Raw genomic sequence first — 16,915 nt, 5'->3', positions numbered from 1 at the left:
CACGTGCCCTCCCATAGGAGAGCCCCGCCCCAGAGCCACCCACCCAACACAGCTACACCTACAACGTCTCCAACCTGGATGTGCGACAGCTCTCAGCCCCGCCTCCTGAAGAACCCTCCCCGCCCCCATCCCCCTTGGCACCCTCTCCTGCCAGCCCCCCTGCTGAACCCCTGGCTGAACTCCCGGCTGAACCCTCAGCTGAGCCACCTGTCCCCTCGCCTCTGCCACTGGCCTCATCCCCTGAATCAGCCCGACCCAAGCCCCGAGCCCGGCCCCCTGAAGAAGGTGAAGATTCCCGGCCCCCTCGCCTCAAGAAGTGGAAGGGGGTGCGTTGGAAGCGGCTGCGGCTGCTGCTGACCATTCAGAAGGCCGGTGGACGGCAGGAGGATGAGCGGGAAGTGGCGGAGTTTATGGAACAGCTCGGCACAGCCCTGCGACCCGACAAGGTGCCTCGCGACATGCGGCGCTGCTGCTTCTGTCACGAGGAGGGTGATGGGGCCACTGATGGACCTGCCCGCCTGCTGAACCTGGACCTGGACCTGTGGGTGCACCTCAACTGCGCTCTGTGGTCCACGGAGGTATACGAGACCCAGGGCGGGGCACTGATGAACGTGGAGGTTGCCCTGCACCGAGGACTGCTCACCAAGTGCTCCCTGTGCCAGCGCACCGGTGCCACCAGCAGTTGCAATCGAATGCGTTGTCCCAACGTCTACCATTTTGCCTGTGCCATCCGCGCCAAGTGCATGTTCTTCAAGGACAAGACCATGCTGTGTCCAATGCATAAGATCAAGGGACCCTGTGAGCAGGAGCTGAGCTCTTTTGCTGTCTTCCGGCGGGTCTACATTGAGCGGGATGAGGTGAAGCAAATCGCCAGCATCATCCAGCGGGGAGAGCGGCTGCACATGTTCCGTGTAGGGGGCCTTGTGTTCCATGCCATTGGACAGCTGCTCCCTCACCAAATGGCCGACTTCCACAGTGCCACTGCCCTTTATCCTGTGGGCTATGAGGCCACACGCATCTACTGGAGCCTCCGCACCAACAACCGCCGCTGCTGCTACCGCTGCTCCATCGGCGAGAACAACGGAAGGCCCGAGTTCATAATCAAAGTCATCGAGCAGGGCCTGGAGGACCTGGTCTTCACCGACGCCTCCCCCCAGGGTGAGCACTGGGCCCTTGAAATGGTACTACGGAAATGGGAGAGAACCTCAGGGTCTTTGTGAGTGACCTTCCTCCCCTGACCTCGGGCAGGTAGAGGTCTTCTAGAGATCCCCAGAGAAAGTGTTTTAGCCTCTCTTGGTCACCTTAATTGCTCTTGTAATTGAAGATGTTTTGCTAGTCTACTTCGTGTATTCTAGCTTCTTTTCCTACCTGCAGTGGAACTAAAGAATATTCTGATTCTGAGACCGCATCATCTAGCTCACCCACCCTGTTCTTAACCACGTGTTCCTTATGGTTGCTTCGCCCTGGTCAAAATTCTGTTGATCTTAGTTTTAGCGTTAATGATAAAAATAAGTGAGCGTGTACCATGTGGCGCAAACTAATGTAAGTGACTCATACAGGTGATTTTGTTTATGCCAACCCTATGATGTAAGTACTTTCATTTTGCCCAGTTTATACATAAAGAAACAGAGCCTTAGAGAAATTTGAGTATTTGGCTTAAGGGCCTAAAGCCTGTGCTGGAACTTGAACCCAAGTCTTCCCAAGTCCACAGCATGCCTATTGTTCTGGCTCTCGGTTAGTCACTGTGGCCTGTGCTGGGGCTTCTGGGCCTTGGGTCCATGTTTGTGTGTCATAGGGCTCTGTGATGCCCCTCCAGGGTAGGAAGCCTTCTGGCTTGTTGAGGGAGAGTGGGACTGGGAGGCCAGTGGAGGGTCCTGAAGAACGACACAGCCTCGTGACAGGGAGGTGTGCAGGCCACAGGAAATGACCATAGCTCCAGATGGAGCTTAGGGCTGAGGTCAGTGAGCAGAAATCGCCTCTGAGGGCTGCTCTCTTTTTTTGCCTCTTAGCTGTGTGGAATCGCATCATTGAGCCTGTGGCTGCCATGAGAAAAGAGGCCGACATGCTGCGGCTCTTCCCTGAGTACCTGAAAGGCGAGGAGCTCTTTGGGCTGACGGTGCACGCCGTGCTGCGCATAGCTGAATCAGTAAGGAGGGGCTGGGGGCCAGGTGGGCACCGGGGACTCTGGTCCTGCCCCCAAAATGCTCAGGCTAAGGCAAGCACGGCCTGTGCCCACAGCTGCCTGGAGTGGAGAGCTGTCAAAACTATTTATTCCGCTATGGACGCCACCCCCTGATGGAGCTGCCACTCATGATCAATCCCACTGGTTGTGCCCGATCGGAGCCTAAAATCCTCACACACTACAAACGGTGAGCTTGTGTGGGGGGGGGCTGTGGGATGTGGGAGTGGGTGGGTGGTAGGAACCCTCCGGCCAATTAGGAGGGTTTGGGGGTTCACTCTAGGCCTCCTGATTAGAGGGTATGCAGGTATCACTTAGGGTATCCCTGTCCTCTTCCTCCACCCTGCTCAGGTATCCTAGGTTGGCCTGGGGTCTGGGATAGTCTTATCTTGGGCACCCTGGGAATGGCTACTGGGGAGGTTCTGGGTAGATGGTGGTGAAATTTTATGAAATGTGTAAGGGGGCCAGTCACCTCCTTCCTCTTATTTTGCTTCTAGGGGGCCTGTGATTCTCCCAAACCTGAGACACCCTATAAGTGTTAGGGTCACCTTCCCTTCCCCAGGCTGAGTTGGTGTCAAAAATAATTAGAAATATAATGGAAAAATACTAAAACCTTACGTTTGTATAGCACTTTATACTTTTTTTTTCAAAGCGTTTTCACATCCATTATCTCATTTGATCCTCACAACAACCTTATGAGGTAGGTAGGGCAGGTGGTATGACCCCCATTTTACAGCTGAGAAAACTGAGGCCCAGAAAAGTTAAGTGACTAGACAAAGGTCACGCAGCTGGGACCAGAACCTTACCTCTTGACTTGCGGTTCACTGCTCTTTCTGTGTGCCACGGTAGCCTGACTTTGGTCCCTGGGTAGAGGGGAGGCAGAATCCACGTAACAGGGTTTTCTTGGAGGCCTTTTGTTGCTCCTTGGGCTGTTGTAGAGCATCAGGCTCTACTACCCCAGTCATCCCTAGTCCTCGATGCAACAGTGGTTTTCAAACTTTGTGTGTTTCAGAAAGTCCTGGAACACATAAACCGAGTAAGCCGAACCTGGCCCTCTTCGTGCATAACTCCCCCTTCCCCAAATTGGATTCATCCAGAAGCATTCTCTTTTCATCTAGGTTGTGTATTGGAATTCCAATGACATTTTGTTAAAGAAAAAAGAAAAACAGATTTCTGCTAAATAGAAAAGAATCAAAAACGTTTGAAAACCACTGCTCTGGGATGGGCAAGATTTTGGCTGGTGCCCTAGGGTGGTGAAGAGGCATCCTGCCAGGCAGCAGTCATTCCCCTGCACTGAGCCATCTGCACAGAGCCCAATCTTATGTCAGAGAAGGGGACAGTCTGAAGAAAGGAAAGGATACCACTTTTTGGCTGTGAATTCAGAGCCACTTTTAATTCAAATCCAGCCCGATGTGGTAGACACGGCCCCCATTTTCAGGGCTTCCAGTATGTTCAGGAGGTAGAACTCGGATGTTTGAGCAAATCATGAGCTTAAATTCCAGGCCTCAGCTGCTTGGGGAAGACCTCCCAGAGGAGCATGGCCTTGTGTAATGTTTGGCAAGAGGGGGGTTTAAGGTGGGGAGATGGGAGAGCGGGCTCAGTGTAGGGGAATTGGTGCCCCCCTCTCCCTCCACACCCCACCCCCCATCCTGGGCTCTCTGTCCCACTCAGGTGTCGGAAGGGTTCCCATAACTAGTGGCTACCTCACCAAAGCCAAGACCCACATGCCTCCGCTCCATTCCCAAGACAGCACATGCCCCTAACTGGCATGTTGTGCATCCCGGGGAGGAGGCGGGTGGTGTGTGTTTGGTCTGAGGGAGAGCTGTCTTGTCATGGCCTGTGTCACCTCCCAGGCCTCACACCCTGAACAGCACCAGCATGTCCAAGGCGTATCAGAGCACCTTCACAGGCGAGACCAACACCCCATACAGCAAGCAGTTTGTGCACTCCAAGTCATCACAGTACCGGCGTCTGCGCACTGAGTGGAAGAACAATGTGTATCTGGCTCGCTCCCGTATCCAGGGCCTGGGGCTCTATGCCGCCAAGGACCTAGAAAAGCACACGATGGTCATTGAGTATATTGGCACCATCATTCGCAACGAGGTGGCCAACCGGCGGGAGAAAATCTATGAGGAGCAGGTATGGACTGGCAGAGGGGCCATCTTGGTATATGGTCTGCACTCAGCGGAGGAGCAAGGGGCAGAATCGGGGTCAGGGGAGCAGGTGGAAAGCTGCGGGAGGAGGAGGTAAGTGATGGGAGAAAGGCAGAGTAAGAAATGAAGATAAGCCCACTGCCCGCATCTGCTACCTGATCTCACCAGCAGCACCGCTACCATTCTCTGATACTCTCCTCACTTGTACAACTTCTTCCTTTCCAGAATCGAGGCATCTACATGTTCCGAATAAACAATGAACATGTGATTGATGCTACGTTGACCGGAGGTCCTGCCAGGTGAGAGAGGAATGAGGAAGGAGGGATTTAGGGGTCCCTGGGTGACACTCAGGGTGGGCCAACAAGGAACCAAAGCCATCCCAACTCAGTTGCCTGGCATCCCCGACTCTGGCCCGCTGCTTAGGTACATTAACCATTCCTGTGCCCCTAACTGTGTGGCGGAAGTTGTGACGTTTGACAAGGAGGATAAAATCATCATCATCTCCAGCCGGCGAATCCCCAAAGGAGAGGAGGTGAGAGGAAGTGTCGTGTGTGAGTGACAAAGAAGCTCCCTCTTCTCTGCCATTCCCTAGAGCCAAGCTCCAAGGCCACTGCCCTCAGATCAGATCTCTGCCCTCCCCTACTCCCTCTGGGGGGGCTGGCATTGATTTCTACCCTCTTCTCTTTCCAGCTGACCTATGACTATCAGTTTGACTTTGAGGACGATCAGCACAAGATCCCCTGCCACTGTGGAGCCTGGAATTGTCGAAAATGGATGAACTAAGAAGCTTAGAGGCTACCAGGCAGGGGAGTCCCCCCACCCCCAACCTCTTCCCTGAAAGGGATGAGGGGGAAGAGAGGTAGCAGCCAGAGCCAGGACCCAGGGCTGGGGCTGCCGGCTGACCGGAGCCCCTGGAGCAGGAGGCTGGGGCAGAGGGCCCTAGGCCAAGCCCACCCTGGGCACCAGGGGCAACCCTCTTCCCCGCCACCGGCCCCCAGGCTGGCATCTCTGCCCCCAGCTCCAGGAGGGGCCAGACAGAAGCAGCCATTGGGCATCTCAGGTTTGAGGGGGATATGGGCCGGGAACTACCCAGAAGCAACTGGGAGGCAGCAGGGAGGGGGGAGGAGGATGTGTGGCCGGGCCTCACAGCCCTGCTGCTCCCACCGACCTCTCCGGCCCAACTCAAGGCTGCAAAGAGACTTGACTAAGCTTGACAATCCCAAAGGCCGGGTCCCACACCTGGCCCTGCCTGCCGGGTCCTGCCCCCACCCTCACTCCCATCCCCTTCCCTCTCAATCTGTCTCTGTCTCCCTCTTCTCCTCTGTGTTTCTGTCTCTCTATGGGTTGTGTTTCCTTGTTTTCCACTCTGACAAATGCAACATGAACGGGAAAGAGGCGCCCAGCTGCCCAGGAGGGCGAGCCAGGCAAGCCGGGCAAGGAGACCCCGCACCCACACCTACCTCATTTAAGTGTTGGATTTTTTGCTGTTTTGAAATGTGAGACCCTCTCCAAGCCCCCTACTGCCCCAATCCTCTCTTCCACCTCACTGCCCTCTTCTGAGTGGGTGGAAGGGGGGTAGGAAGAGGAAGAAAAACAACAACAAAAAATCCATCTTTGTTTTTAATTATGGGCATGGGATGGTGGTTGAGGCTAATGATGATGAAGATTGGGGATAACTGGCCCCGAGTTGCTCTAGGACTTCCTTCTCCATCTAGACATGGGGGCAGGAGGGGGTGCTAAACCTAGGACCAGGATATCTCCCTCCTGTTTTCCCAACCCCATCATGAGCCCATTTGCCCTCCAGCCCCTGGATGGGGTGGGTGGGTGGTAGGGTGAGGGCTATCCCTGAGTGGCATGCCCATACCCAGTGAGGCAGGGTGTGGCCCGGAGCTCCCACTTTCCCTCAGTCACCAAACTGCTGCTGGTCTGGTGGGAAGGGGTGGTGATGTGGGGGTGGGGAGCTTAGTGTCAGCGCGGGGAGGGTGGGGGGTATTTATCTATTTATACATGGGATTGTACATAGTCTTGTGGGGAATGGGGGAGCCGGCTGGAGGTGAGAACCCTCCCCTCTCCCCCCACCCCCGGGGAGAGCAAATGTAAAACTACTAATTTTTGTGCTTTATATATTCTATATAAATATATCTATTTTCTTTTTACAAAACCAGTTTATAAATGGTAGGGGGGCGTGGGGCGGACACATGGAGCTCCCCTTGTGGGGGGCCCCCTCCATAACCCAACCTACCGCCCTTTTCCTCACCCCCTCCTTCCCACCCCCTGGCTGTGACTGCTGTAAGGTGGGGGTATAGAGGCTGGGCAATTCTCACCCCCTTTGTATAGTCGGACTATGTTATAACGCACAAAAGAGAGCTGGCCCCAGGGGGAGCCAGAGGGTGATGGGTTCCCTGCCTCCCTTTCCTTCCCCTTTCTGCCCAAGCTTGTGCTGCAGTTGAACCTCTTCCTGGGGGGTAGGGGTAGGTTGGGGGTGGGTGAGGCCCCAGACCCGTCTCTAGTAGGGAGCGCGTGGGGATGAAGATGAAGCTTATATGCAGTTCTCTCCTAGGGGCTGTGGGCAAAGGACATTTTGTAATTAATATTTTCAAAAATCAAATGTCTGGAGTGTAGGGGTGGGCTTGGTGGCGGTGGATGGGCAGGCCTGCTGGAGGGGGAGCACGGTCGCTGTTGTGATTTTAGGTTTGTTTTGTTTTGTTTTTGAATTTGGGGGGTTGCGGATTGATGGGGGTAGGGAGAATTTTTTTTTTTAAGCTGCTTCCTCAACTGTTTCAAGCTGCAAATGTTTAAGAGAATAACATCCCCCCACCTCCACAGAAACCACTGTAATTAAATCAGACAGTGGGGAGACTGGGCTGCTGCCCCCAAAGCCATTGGATATTCCTTTTCCAAGAGCAAAAGGTCTAGGCTACAGGGAGGGGGAGATTGACTCCTGTGAGTCAGGCTCTGGTTGGGGCTTGGGCCCTGGGATTGGGAAAAGGGGATGGGGCAGACTTTGTAAGCATATGCTAGGTATCCGATAGTCCTGTAGAATTTAGTGAAGAAACCTTATACAGTTTTTAATTTTTATATAAACTAACTCAGACCCAAGCTACAAGGTTGGAATTTTGGTTGTTGGTTTTTGTTTTTTTTTTTGTTTTTTTTTTTTTTAAGTATCCCGCCTGTATAATTGCATCTGAATTCCCTTCCCGCCCGCCCCCCCCCCCCCCGTGTTTGTATTTTGGGTTGGTTTACACTTGCACATATTCAATTTTCAGTTTTTCCCTTTTACAGTCTTCTCCCCTCACCTCCAGGACCCTCCCCCTTTTTAAAAAATAAATCGCTGACAAGTGTGAATCCCGTGAAGACTTTATTTTGTGTTGTGTGTATCCTGTACAGCAAGGTTGGTCCTTCGTAACAACGGATGAAATGATTCCCTTTTTTAAAGCGCCCTCTCTCCCTCCACCCCCAGCGCCCTGTCCTTGGCATGTTTTGTATCAGCGATCATTCTGAACTGTACATAATTTATGTTGCAAGAGGCAAAGGGCAAGTTTTGGATTTTGCTTCTTCCAAGTTTGTTTTTAAACGACAAATAAAAAAAGAACATTTTAAATACAAGCGGCTCGGTCCAGTCACCCTCGCCGTCGGCGGATCCGTGAGGTCCGAGAGGACCCGGGGGAGGGCGGTTACTCAGGCCAGGCCACGCCGGAAGAGTGAACTCCCCGCCTTCCGCCCTTGGCTTGCGTCTGTCTGACGTAGGCGGAAGTGGTGTAGCGGTACCGGACATGGGGCGGGACCTGTCCCCCCTCCACCCCTCCCGCCCGGCTCCCAGAGAGCTTCCTAAAGCGAGCGAGCCCAGTCTGCGCCTCTTGAAATGGAGACGGTGAGGAGCACGGGAGGGCGGCGGGGGGCGCTGTGGAGCCTGAGACCCCCCGTTAGGGGACAGGGAGGCCTGGGCAGGGACCGGCGCTGCTGCCCAGTAAACGAGAAGCCGGTGCCTGTCCTATCCCGTGACTCTGCCCCTCCGCTCCTTCGCTGGGCGCATCTCCTAGGACTGGGCCGCGCGGTGCATACTTTCCGTCCGCGGTAGTCTCAGCCCAAGCTGGCAGTGTTTGCTCTCCGCTAGGAACCCGCGCACACCCTAGCGATTTGGGGCCTCCTCTCCTCATAGCACCTCAAACCTTCAGAGGTTTGCCAGAGAGCAGGGTTGTGACCCGGCTTTCCTGGGTGAGGCGGGGGAGGGGGGGCTTCCAAGGGACTGCCACTTGCAGGTAGCACCTGGCCCTCAGTTGTCTGAGTGTGAGCCTTGCGATCACAAAGACCTCTGCTTCGAGGTGTCCAGCGAACTCACACTGCCTTAGTAAGACTGAAAAGTGGGCTTTCTCTGAAGGAGGGAATCTTTTTAGTGTTAGAGGCCGCCCTGTCCCCGGACAAGTTTAGATTATGCCCTGCTCTGCGACTGCAAGCAGGCGGCACGGATCATTCTTGGCTAGCAGGCATTGCCCAATTGTGGCAGGCCCCTGTCATCCTCCCAGAGATGCTGCAGGTAGCCCACTGCATGTTTGGACCCACCCTCACTCTCCGGAGCCGCCTTCTAGCATCTGGAACCATGTATTCTCTTTCAAGCAGAGTAACCCTTCATGTCTTCGTTTTTATCATGTTACTGGCAGGTTCACCTTTCTTTGGGTCAGTCCCATGCCCATAGTAATTCCTTTACCACACCCTTTCTCTGCCTGCAGAGAGGTCATGGCCCTCGAGTTATAAATGAGAAAACAGACGGAAGTGTGGTAAAGTTGATTTGCAGTTGGGTCACCCAGGCAAGGGAATTAGCTCTTACAGATTAAGAGGATTTTGCACAAGAATAAAGAGTTTGGGGCGCCTGGCTGGCTCAGGCAGCAGAGCATGAGACTCTTGATCTCAGGGCTGTGAGTTCTAGCCCCAGGTTGGGCAGTAGAATTTACTTACTAAAATAAATAAATGAATAAATGAATAAATGAATAAATGAATGAAAAGAAAGGTCTGATTCCATTAAATTGAAAACAACATATCAATTTTTATTTTACTTACTCATAAATGTGTTATAGTTTACAAAACATTTTTATATAGATTTTCTAATTTGGCCCTCACATTTTATGTCCTGATTAGGTTCTTGGGATAGAAATTGTTTTAAAAAGAAAAGAAAACCCTTGCTTTGAAAATGCTCAGCCTGCCTAGAGTGGGGGTGAGGGCAAGCCAATGACAGTTGTTACTGAACGTAGACTGTAATAAATGCTATCATCAACATGCAAACAAAGGACTGTGGAAGCATGGGGAGGGAGAAATTATCGTAAACCTAAGAGAGGGCTTTGCAGGTTGAGAGAACAGTGTGAGCATGGGCATAGAAATCAGGGTATGTAAAGATTAATTGGGGGTGAGCCAGTGGCATGATGTTGCTGGAGGTTTGGATTTTGCTTGCACGGGGAGAAAAAATTGGAAAAGTAGGCCGAGGTCAGGTTGAAGGTATTGCATGCCACACTACGTTTGAACTTTGTTTTGTAATAAGGGGAGCCATGAAGATCTATAAGCAAGGCAGTAAGTGTGCTTTAGGAATGTTCTCAACAGCTTCTGCAAATGGATGGAGCTACTTCAGAAAGTATTGAGCTCCTGGTTGCTGGAGATAACAGTCCCTTACAAACCTGAGATGCTTAGTGAGAGAACTTGGAGACAGCATGAAAGATGAAAAGGAGATAGATTTAGGGCAGGGAGACCAATTGAGAGAATGCTGCAGAAGTGAGAGGTAAAAGCTATAGTTAAAACTGTAAAAGTGGAAAGGATAGAAAGGGACTTGAGGCATTTCTTACATATCAGCTTAGCTGATAGATGTTAAGGACAAGTTTAGGTCATGCCCTGCCCTGCGATCCTAAGCAGACATGTTGGCGTGGCCCATTCTTGGAGGAATCAAAACTACAGTTCTAGGCACCTACGAGAGCAATGCAAAAAAACAAAGATGGGAACCACAGTAACAATAACAGGGTGGAAGGACAGATACTGTTTTGTATTGAAGCATTTGAGGAGTCTGTGTGACATCTGTGGTTGTCCAGCAAACAATTAGAAATGTGGATCAGGGGGCGCCTAGGTGGCGCAGTCGGTTAAGCGTCCGACTTCAGCCAGGTCACAATCTCGCGGTCCGTGAGTTCGAGCCCCGCGTCGGGCTCTGGGCTGATGGCTCAGAGCCTGGAGCCTGTTTCTGTGTCTCCCTCTCTCTCTGCCCCTCCCCCGTCCATGCTCTGTCTCTCTCTGTCCCCCAAAAAATAAATAAATGTTGAAAAAAAAATTAAAAAAAAAAAAAAAAAGAAATGTGGATCAGGAGTTCAGAAGAAACTGTGAGTCCATGTGTCAGATCTAGCCTGTGTCTGTATAATAATATTTTGTACTCGTGTATTACAGTGGGACTTTCTCAGGTCTCCTGTGTTATTAAAAGCAGAGAAGAGTGGACGTAATTATCCTCCTCTGTGGATAAATAGGCAGAAAGATAAAGTCATATTCAGTTGTGGTTGACTATTGTGTAGGTTTCTGTATCTCTAGCTGTACATCTGTTTTCTCTCTCTGTAACTTAATCATAGGTCTCTCTGTTCATATCGGTGTGCATCATTATCATTATTAATTTGAGAGTTAAAAAACAAAGCAATTGAGATTATATGCAAAACCCCATGCTAGATGTTATGGGTGATACAGAGAAATACAAAATAGTTCTAGGCTTCCAGGAATTTAAAACCTGTTTGGATAGATAATGAACCAACAAAACAAAACACTGTAGCACAGTGCAGTATGTAAGTATTATATAATGGGTACAATAATTTCTACAGAAGCAACTGTTTCTGTGTCTTTGTATAGATCTTTGTGAGACTGTGTTATACTATGTGTGTATCTTTACTGCTGAACAGCCCTCTCTCCCACTTATAAGTGATGAGGCTGTTGTTCCGATAGCCTTGCCAAAATGCCAGGCCAAGCTGATAGTCGTATGCAGCCCAGAGAGAAGAGAAGGAGATTATTCCCCTCCCCCTCTGCCCCCACCCTGGCCCATTAGGGGAGGGACGTTTAGGGCTGTCCTGCCAACTTGACCCTGTTTACCAGCCAACTTACCAGGCTCAAGCCGAGGCTTTTAATTTCATGTTACTACAGCAGCTATGTAGGTGAAGTATGACTTTAAGTTAGTTTGGGTATATTACCCAGAACAAACGGAGCCAAACTTGTTCATTCCAGTAGATTGAAATTATCATGACCCCTCCTGCGTTCCTAGATAACAATGAAATTTCCAAATGTTCCCACTTGAGGGAGCACAGACATGGTTCTGAAGGTTTCTCTGTATTCAAAGACTGTCAGGGGCAAAGAAACTTAGAAAACCAGCATCCTCTGGGCTGTAGCAGCCTTTGACTCACAAGGGTGCTAAGAGGAGTCGGGTCTTCAGTTTCAGAGCATTGACAGTCCTCATCTACCCCTCAGTCATTTAGGCTTTAACTCTCTGTGACAGTCAACCGCCGGGATCCTCCCCAGATGTGGTCCTCTCTTAGGGTAAAGGGGTATGTCTGTGATTCTAGTGTCTACATTTAGGCTTAGTATTGAGGGGAAAGCAGTATTGTCTCTCTGGCTTCCGTGTTTTTATAAAGTAGATCTGTGAGAACCTTGTGGGACTGGCCTTAAGCACAGATTTTCTAGTCTTGGCTTTTAAGATCTAATATTTCATCAGGCAGTGTAGTATATAAGGACATAGGCTTTGGAACCACACAGATATGTGTTCAAATTCCTATTCTACCTCTTACCAGCCACGTGACCTTGGGTAGGCTGCTTAATATTTCTTGAACCTCAATTTCCTAATGTGTGAAAATAAGGCGAAAAGGAGTATTTACCTCAGGGTGGTTCTGATGATTAAATGAGATAATATTTCAAGAGGGCCTTATGGTGCTTTAAGTGAAGTCATTCGTTCACCAGCCCTTCCCAATGTTAGGCTAAAATGGATGGAATCAAGGATAGGCTGAATCTTTGTTTCTTTTGTCTCTCCAGGTTGCTTCTTCAGATAGCTCCCCAGCTCTGGAAAATGAGCATTCTCAAGGTAAGTTTACTAAAGAAAGGAGACCGGCTATGAAAGCAATAGCTGAACCATACCTTGTCTTCAGCAATGTTTTCAAATCTTCTCAGGATGCCCCCTGGGAAAAATCAAAACTGGGCCAGACAAATCATACAAATCAGGAATAGTAATTTGGCAGGAGCACCCAGGAGTAAATCTTGGGCAGGGTGGGGATGACTAAGATTTTCAATTATCAAACCACTTAAAGGAAATTTTTGAGGAAAAACTTCCATAGGCAACTCTGGGCTGCCTAACCATGAATCAAGGCCCCTAGTACTTTTGAATTAGCCCAGAAACAATGCCACTAGGCTTTTATCATCCAGTGAGCTCACTAAAGCCACTGAGTGTACACAAGAAATTATAGAAAGGCCTTGAAAGCCCTTAAAACTAATCTAGAAATTGAGACACTAAACCATAAAATCCAGGGCACAGGAGAAGGCAATTCCAGCACCTTCCCGAATAACTGGTGAGAAGGAAATGGTTAACCGTAGACCATCTAGAAAGAAGCAGAACTTATAGGCACCCCCCCTTAAAGGATTTTGCCCAGGAACACTCCTGGGGCTTCCCAGGACATATTTATGGTGTCAGGAGTACATACTTTCTCAGAGAATTGAAATACGGGGTGAGGTCTTAGGACAGATTATTAAGGGTCTCTGAGTTCTCCACAAGACTTTTTAAATGTTCTGTTTTCATTTTGTTGGTATCCAGAGAAGTTAATATGGTCATATTTGAATGATCTGGATGATATTCTTCATAACTGAGACTGCCACATGATAGCAGTGCCTGTTTTATGTATCCGAGTACATTTGCAGTAGCACCAAGGCAAGGGTCAAAAACTCAAACTGTCTGCATGAACCAAGCAGTGCTGGAGGCTGCATATTCCTGACAACCTGTAGATCTCGTCACATGTAAAAGGAGGCAGCAACAATCCAGGTCTTGTCCGTTGTCACCGTTTAGGAACTCAAGCCTGGTTTGGTCAGATCTGATTTTGAAAGAAATTGAGAATTTGGATCTTTATGTGAATCTCCAGATTTTTAAAATTGGGGAACTGATTTAAATTACTTTTAAACTACTGAGACAGCCAAATCAAATATGCTTGTAATTCTGTAGCCTAAAATGATATTATTTAACTATCAGTGAAGTATGCCTTAAACTGACATCAAAAGACATGTTCTTGGGAACTCCTTTAGCCCATCTGCCTCAGGCAAGGCAGGGGAGTCCCAGGATGGGGGACACTTGGAATACTGGAGTCCCACAGGGGCCAGCAGCACAGGCCACAGTTTTCCCCTACACGACCTTGAAAAAAAAGACATGTTCTTGGGAGTTCTGTGAGTTGTCAAATTTGAAAAACAATAGTGGGCTTCCAGTTACAGATGGTGGATTGAATACACACATCTACTCTTGTTCTTCTACAAAGAGCGACTAAAACCACCATAAAAATTTTTTTTTCAAAAGGTACAAACCCGGCAGAATAGGGAGAAGAAAAGAGGAGACAATAGTAATTGGGAGCTGGAAAACAGAGGCAAGAGTGGTAAATGATTTAGCAGACCCGAGAAAACTGAATTATAAACTAGCAATGGGGAAAGGCGAGACGCATTGAAGATCTAAGAAGCAGTCAGAATCTGAGACTCCCTGCTCCACTGAGTGCAGCTAGGAAGCTGCCCCTCCCAACTTTGGCAAAGACTGAAGGTCTGGAGAGGGGCTCAGGCCTAGGTGAGGGCCGAAGTACTATAGCAAATGCAGGAGCACGAAGTAAACTGCTCTGGATGCTGAAATTCCAGTCCTTTTTCCAATCCAGTTTCCAGAATGCTGACAGAAAAGACTTCATACTCCCAAGCGTGGAACTGAATAAATAATCCTTCTCTCCAGAATCCCCTTGAGGAGAAAGCCCTAAAAATACGGACTGTTCCCCATCTAAACAGCTCACAGTTAACAAGTTAACTGTGTTAACAGTTAACGTGTACACTTGAGCTTCCAATCAGCTTTAAAGACTGCACTCTTAGAATATGGTTTGAATGCTCCTTTAAACCAAGGATTACCAGACATCTAAAGAAAGTCTCTAACATTAAAAAAGAAAAGAGATCCAAACTGCACCCCCCCCCCCAAAAGAAACAAGTAGGAGGAGCGCCTGGGAGGCTCATTCGGTTAAGCATCTGACTTCGGCTCAGGTCATGATCTCACGGTTCGGTTCGTGGATTTGTGCCCTAGATCGGGGTCTGTGCTGACAGCTCAGAGCCTGGAGCCTCTTTTGGCTTCTGTCTCTCTCTCTCTCTCTCTCTCTCTCTCTCTCTCTCTGCCCCTCCCCTGCTAGCACTCTGTCTGTCTCTCTCTCTCAAAAATAAACAAACATTAAAAAAAAAACAAAACTGTTTAAAAGAAAAATGACCCAAACTGCCCCTGCAAAAGAAATAAATAGAAGGGGCACCTGGGTGGCTCAGTTGGTTAAGCACCCAACTTTGGCTCAGGTCATGATCTCGCAGTCCGTGAGTTTGAGCCCCGTGTCTGGCTCTGTGCTAACAGCTCAGCTGTGTCTCCCTCTTTCACTGTCTCTCCCCCACTATGCCATTTCTCTCTCTCTCTCTCTCTCTCTCTCCCTCTCTCAAAAATAAATAAACACTAAAAAAAATTTTTTAAAAGAAACAGGAAAAACAACAGAAGGAAAAATTCAATGCATAGAGAAGAAAACTTTAGAAATTAACATTAATTTCAGATAAAGAACATTTCCACTATGCAACAAGTACAGGAAACCATTTTTTAAAGGAATTTTCAGAAAACAAAGAGGGGCTCTAGGATATTAAAAGTATAATAGCAAAAGTTCAAAACCAAGTAGAAGGTTTGGGAAATTAGGTTGAGGCAGTTTCCCAAAAAGTAGAATTAAAAATCAGAGAAGTGGGGTGTCTGGCTGGCTCAGTCCAGACAGCATGTGATTCGTGATCTTGAGGTTGTGAGTTTGAGTCCCATGTTGGGTGTAGAGATTACTTAAAAATACAATCTTAAAAAAAAAACCCACAAAAATCAAAGAAGTGGGGGAAAAAAAACCACACCCAAAACAAAGAAGCATAAAATAGGAGAGAAGATATTTTAACAACAGCAACAATTCGCCAAACGAAAAACCAAAACAAATAAAAACAACCTTAAAGGGTCAGTCAAGGAACTCTTATAATCTACATAATAGCAGTTACATGGGGTGCCTGGGTGGCTCAGTGAGTGGAGCATCCCACTTCGGCTCAGTCCATGATCTCACATTCATGAGTTCCAGCCCCGCATCCAGCTCTCTGCTGTCATCACAAAGCCCGCTTTGGATCCTCTGTCCCTCCCTTGCTTGCGGGCCCACACTCTTTCTCTCTCAAAAATAAACAAACATTTTAAAATAAATAAATAATAGGAATTACAGAAAGAGAAAAAGGACATTACAGAGGGAAGGACACGATCAAGGAAATAATTCAAGAACATTTCCTGGAACTGAAGGACATTAGTTTTCATACTGAAAAGACTCATTGAGTATTCAGCACAGTGGATGAAATTGACCCACCTAAACCAGAATCATCATGAGATTTCAAAACACTGGAAACAAAGAGAAGATCCTGAGTCTTCAGAGAGGAAAAAAACAAGTTACATAAAAAGAATCAGAATTGCCTTAGACTCTCAACACACCAGAAGCTAGACAGCAATGGGGCAGTGCCTTCAGCATGCTGCAGGAAAATAAATTCAAACCTAGAATTCTATATCCAGCCAAATTATACATCAAAGATGAAGGTAAAATAAAGAAAATAAAGATATCTGCAGGCTGAAAGTTCTCAAAAAATTTACCTCCCATGCACCCTTTCTCGGGAAGCTACAGGAAGATGTACACCCCCAAAACAAGGGAGTAATAAAAAAAAAAAAGATGAAATCATAGGATACAGGACACAGGAGTACCAATACAGGAGAGACGTGAAAGGGGGCCCCTGGATGGTGATGAAGGAAGATCTCAGGATGACAGCTGTGCACAGCAGCAAACCAGCCCAGATTTGGGCAGGTCAGAATAGACTGGGCTCTGGATAAACTTGTTTGGGTTGTTTAAATTGATAGACTAGTGCTTCTGAACCCCTTGAAAAGGAGATTTAAACAATTGGTGAAGAGTTTGGGGTTGCATTAGTTATAAATACTTCAATTAGTTATTAAAAACAAAAAAGATGACAATTAATAACTCCAGGGAAAACAAAGTTGCAAAAGAAAGAAAAAATAAATGAAGGGGTGCCTGGCTGGCTTGGTCAGTGGAGCATACGACTCTTGATTTCAGGATTGTGAGTTCAAGCCCCACATTGGGTGTAGAAATTACTTTAAACAAATAAAATCTTTAGAAAAAAGGGGGAAAAGAAAAAAAAAAGTCAAGAGTTTACAGTTGGGCTTAGCTCTGAATAATAATATTTAGTCAAAATTATTTAAATACTAATGTAACCAACATTATAGTTTAACTTCTGGAAGAACGGGGAGATGGGAGGTTCATGT

General features: G+C 48.3%; 2 protein-coding genes across 16 annotated transcripts in view; both read left to right on the top strand.

Moving 5' to 3' along the window:
• The window catches only part of KMT2D (lysine methyltransferase 2D), a 40,411-nt gene extending 32,473 nt beyond the window's left edge, over positions 1-7,938 (top strand). For 8 of the 12 annotated variants that reach the window (XM_043561785.1, XM_043561783.1, XM_043561784.1 and 5 more), the window contains exons 49-56: positions 18-1,158; positions 2,010-2,146; positions 2,239-2,369; positions 2,832-2,879; positions 4,033-4,318; positions 4,558-4,631; positions 4,756-4,864; positions 5,023-7,938. In XM_043561785.1, the coding sequence (XP_043417720.1) occupies positions 18-1,158; positions 2,010-2,146; positions 2,239-2,369; positions 2,832-2,879; positions 4,033-4,318; positions 4,558-4,631; positions 4,756-4,864; positions 5,023-5,115 (2,019 nt within the window). In that variant the 3' untranslated portion in view covers positions 5,116-7,938. The remainder of the gene's footprint in view (positions 1-17; positions 1,159-2,009; positions 2,147-2,238; positions 2,370-2,831; positions 2,880-4,032; positions 4,319-4,557; positions 4,632-4,755; positions 4,865-5,022) is intronic. The other 4 variants (XM_043561794.1, XM_043561793.1, XM_043561791.1 and 1 more) reach the window with 1 other exon arrangement.
• Positions 7,939-8,079: 141 nt separating this feature from the next.
• The window catches only part of PRKAG1 (protein kinase AMP-activated non-catalytic subunit gamma 1), a 13,100-nt gene continuing 4,264 nt past the window's right edge, over positions 8,080-16,915 (top strand). The window contains exons 1-2 of one of the 4 annotated variants that reach the window (XM_043561796.1): positions 8,080-8,203; positions 12,361-12,409. In XM_043561796.1, coding sequence (XP_043417731.1) covers positions 8,106-8,203; positions 12,361-12,409 — 147 coding nt within the window. In that variant the 5' untranslated portion in view covers positions 8,080-8,105. The remainder of the gene's footprint in view (positions 8,204-12,360; positions 12,410-16,915) is intronic. The other 3 variants (XM_043561798.1, XR_006294412.1, XM_043561797.1) reach the window with 3 other exon arrangements.

The sequence above is a fragment of the Prionailurus bengalensis genome, chromosome B4 (genome assembly GCF_016509475.1).
Source record: "Prionailurus bengalensis isolate Pbe53 chromosome B4, Fcat_Pben_1.1_paternal_pri, whole genome shotgun sequence".
NCBI classification, from domain to species: domain Eukaryota; kingdom Metazoa; phylum Chordata; class Mammalia; order Carnivora; family Felidae; genus Prionailurus; species Prionailurus bengalensis.
The sequence above is the reverse complement of the archived record's forward strand: the minus strand, read 5'-3'. Positions and strand labels throughout refer to the sequence as shown.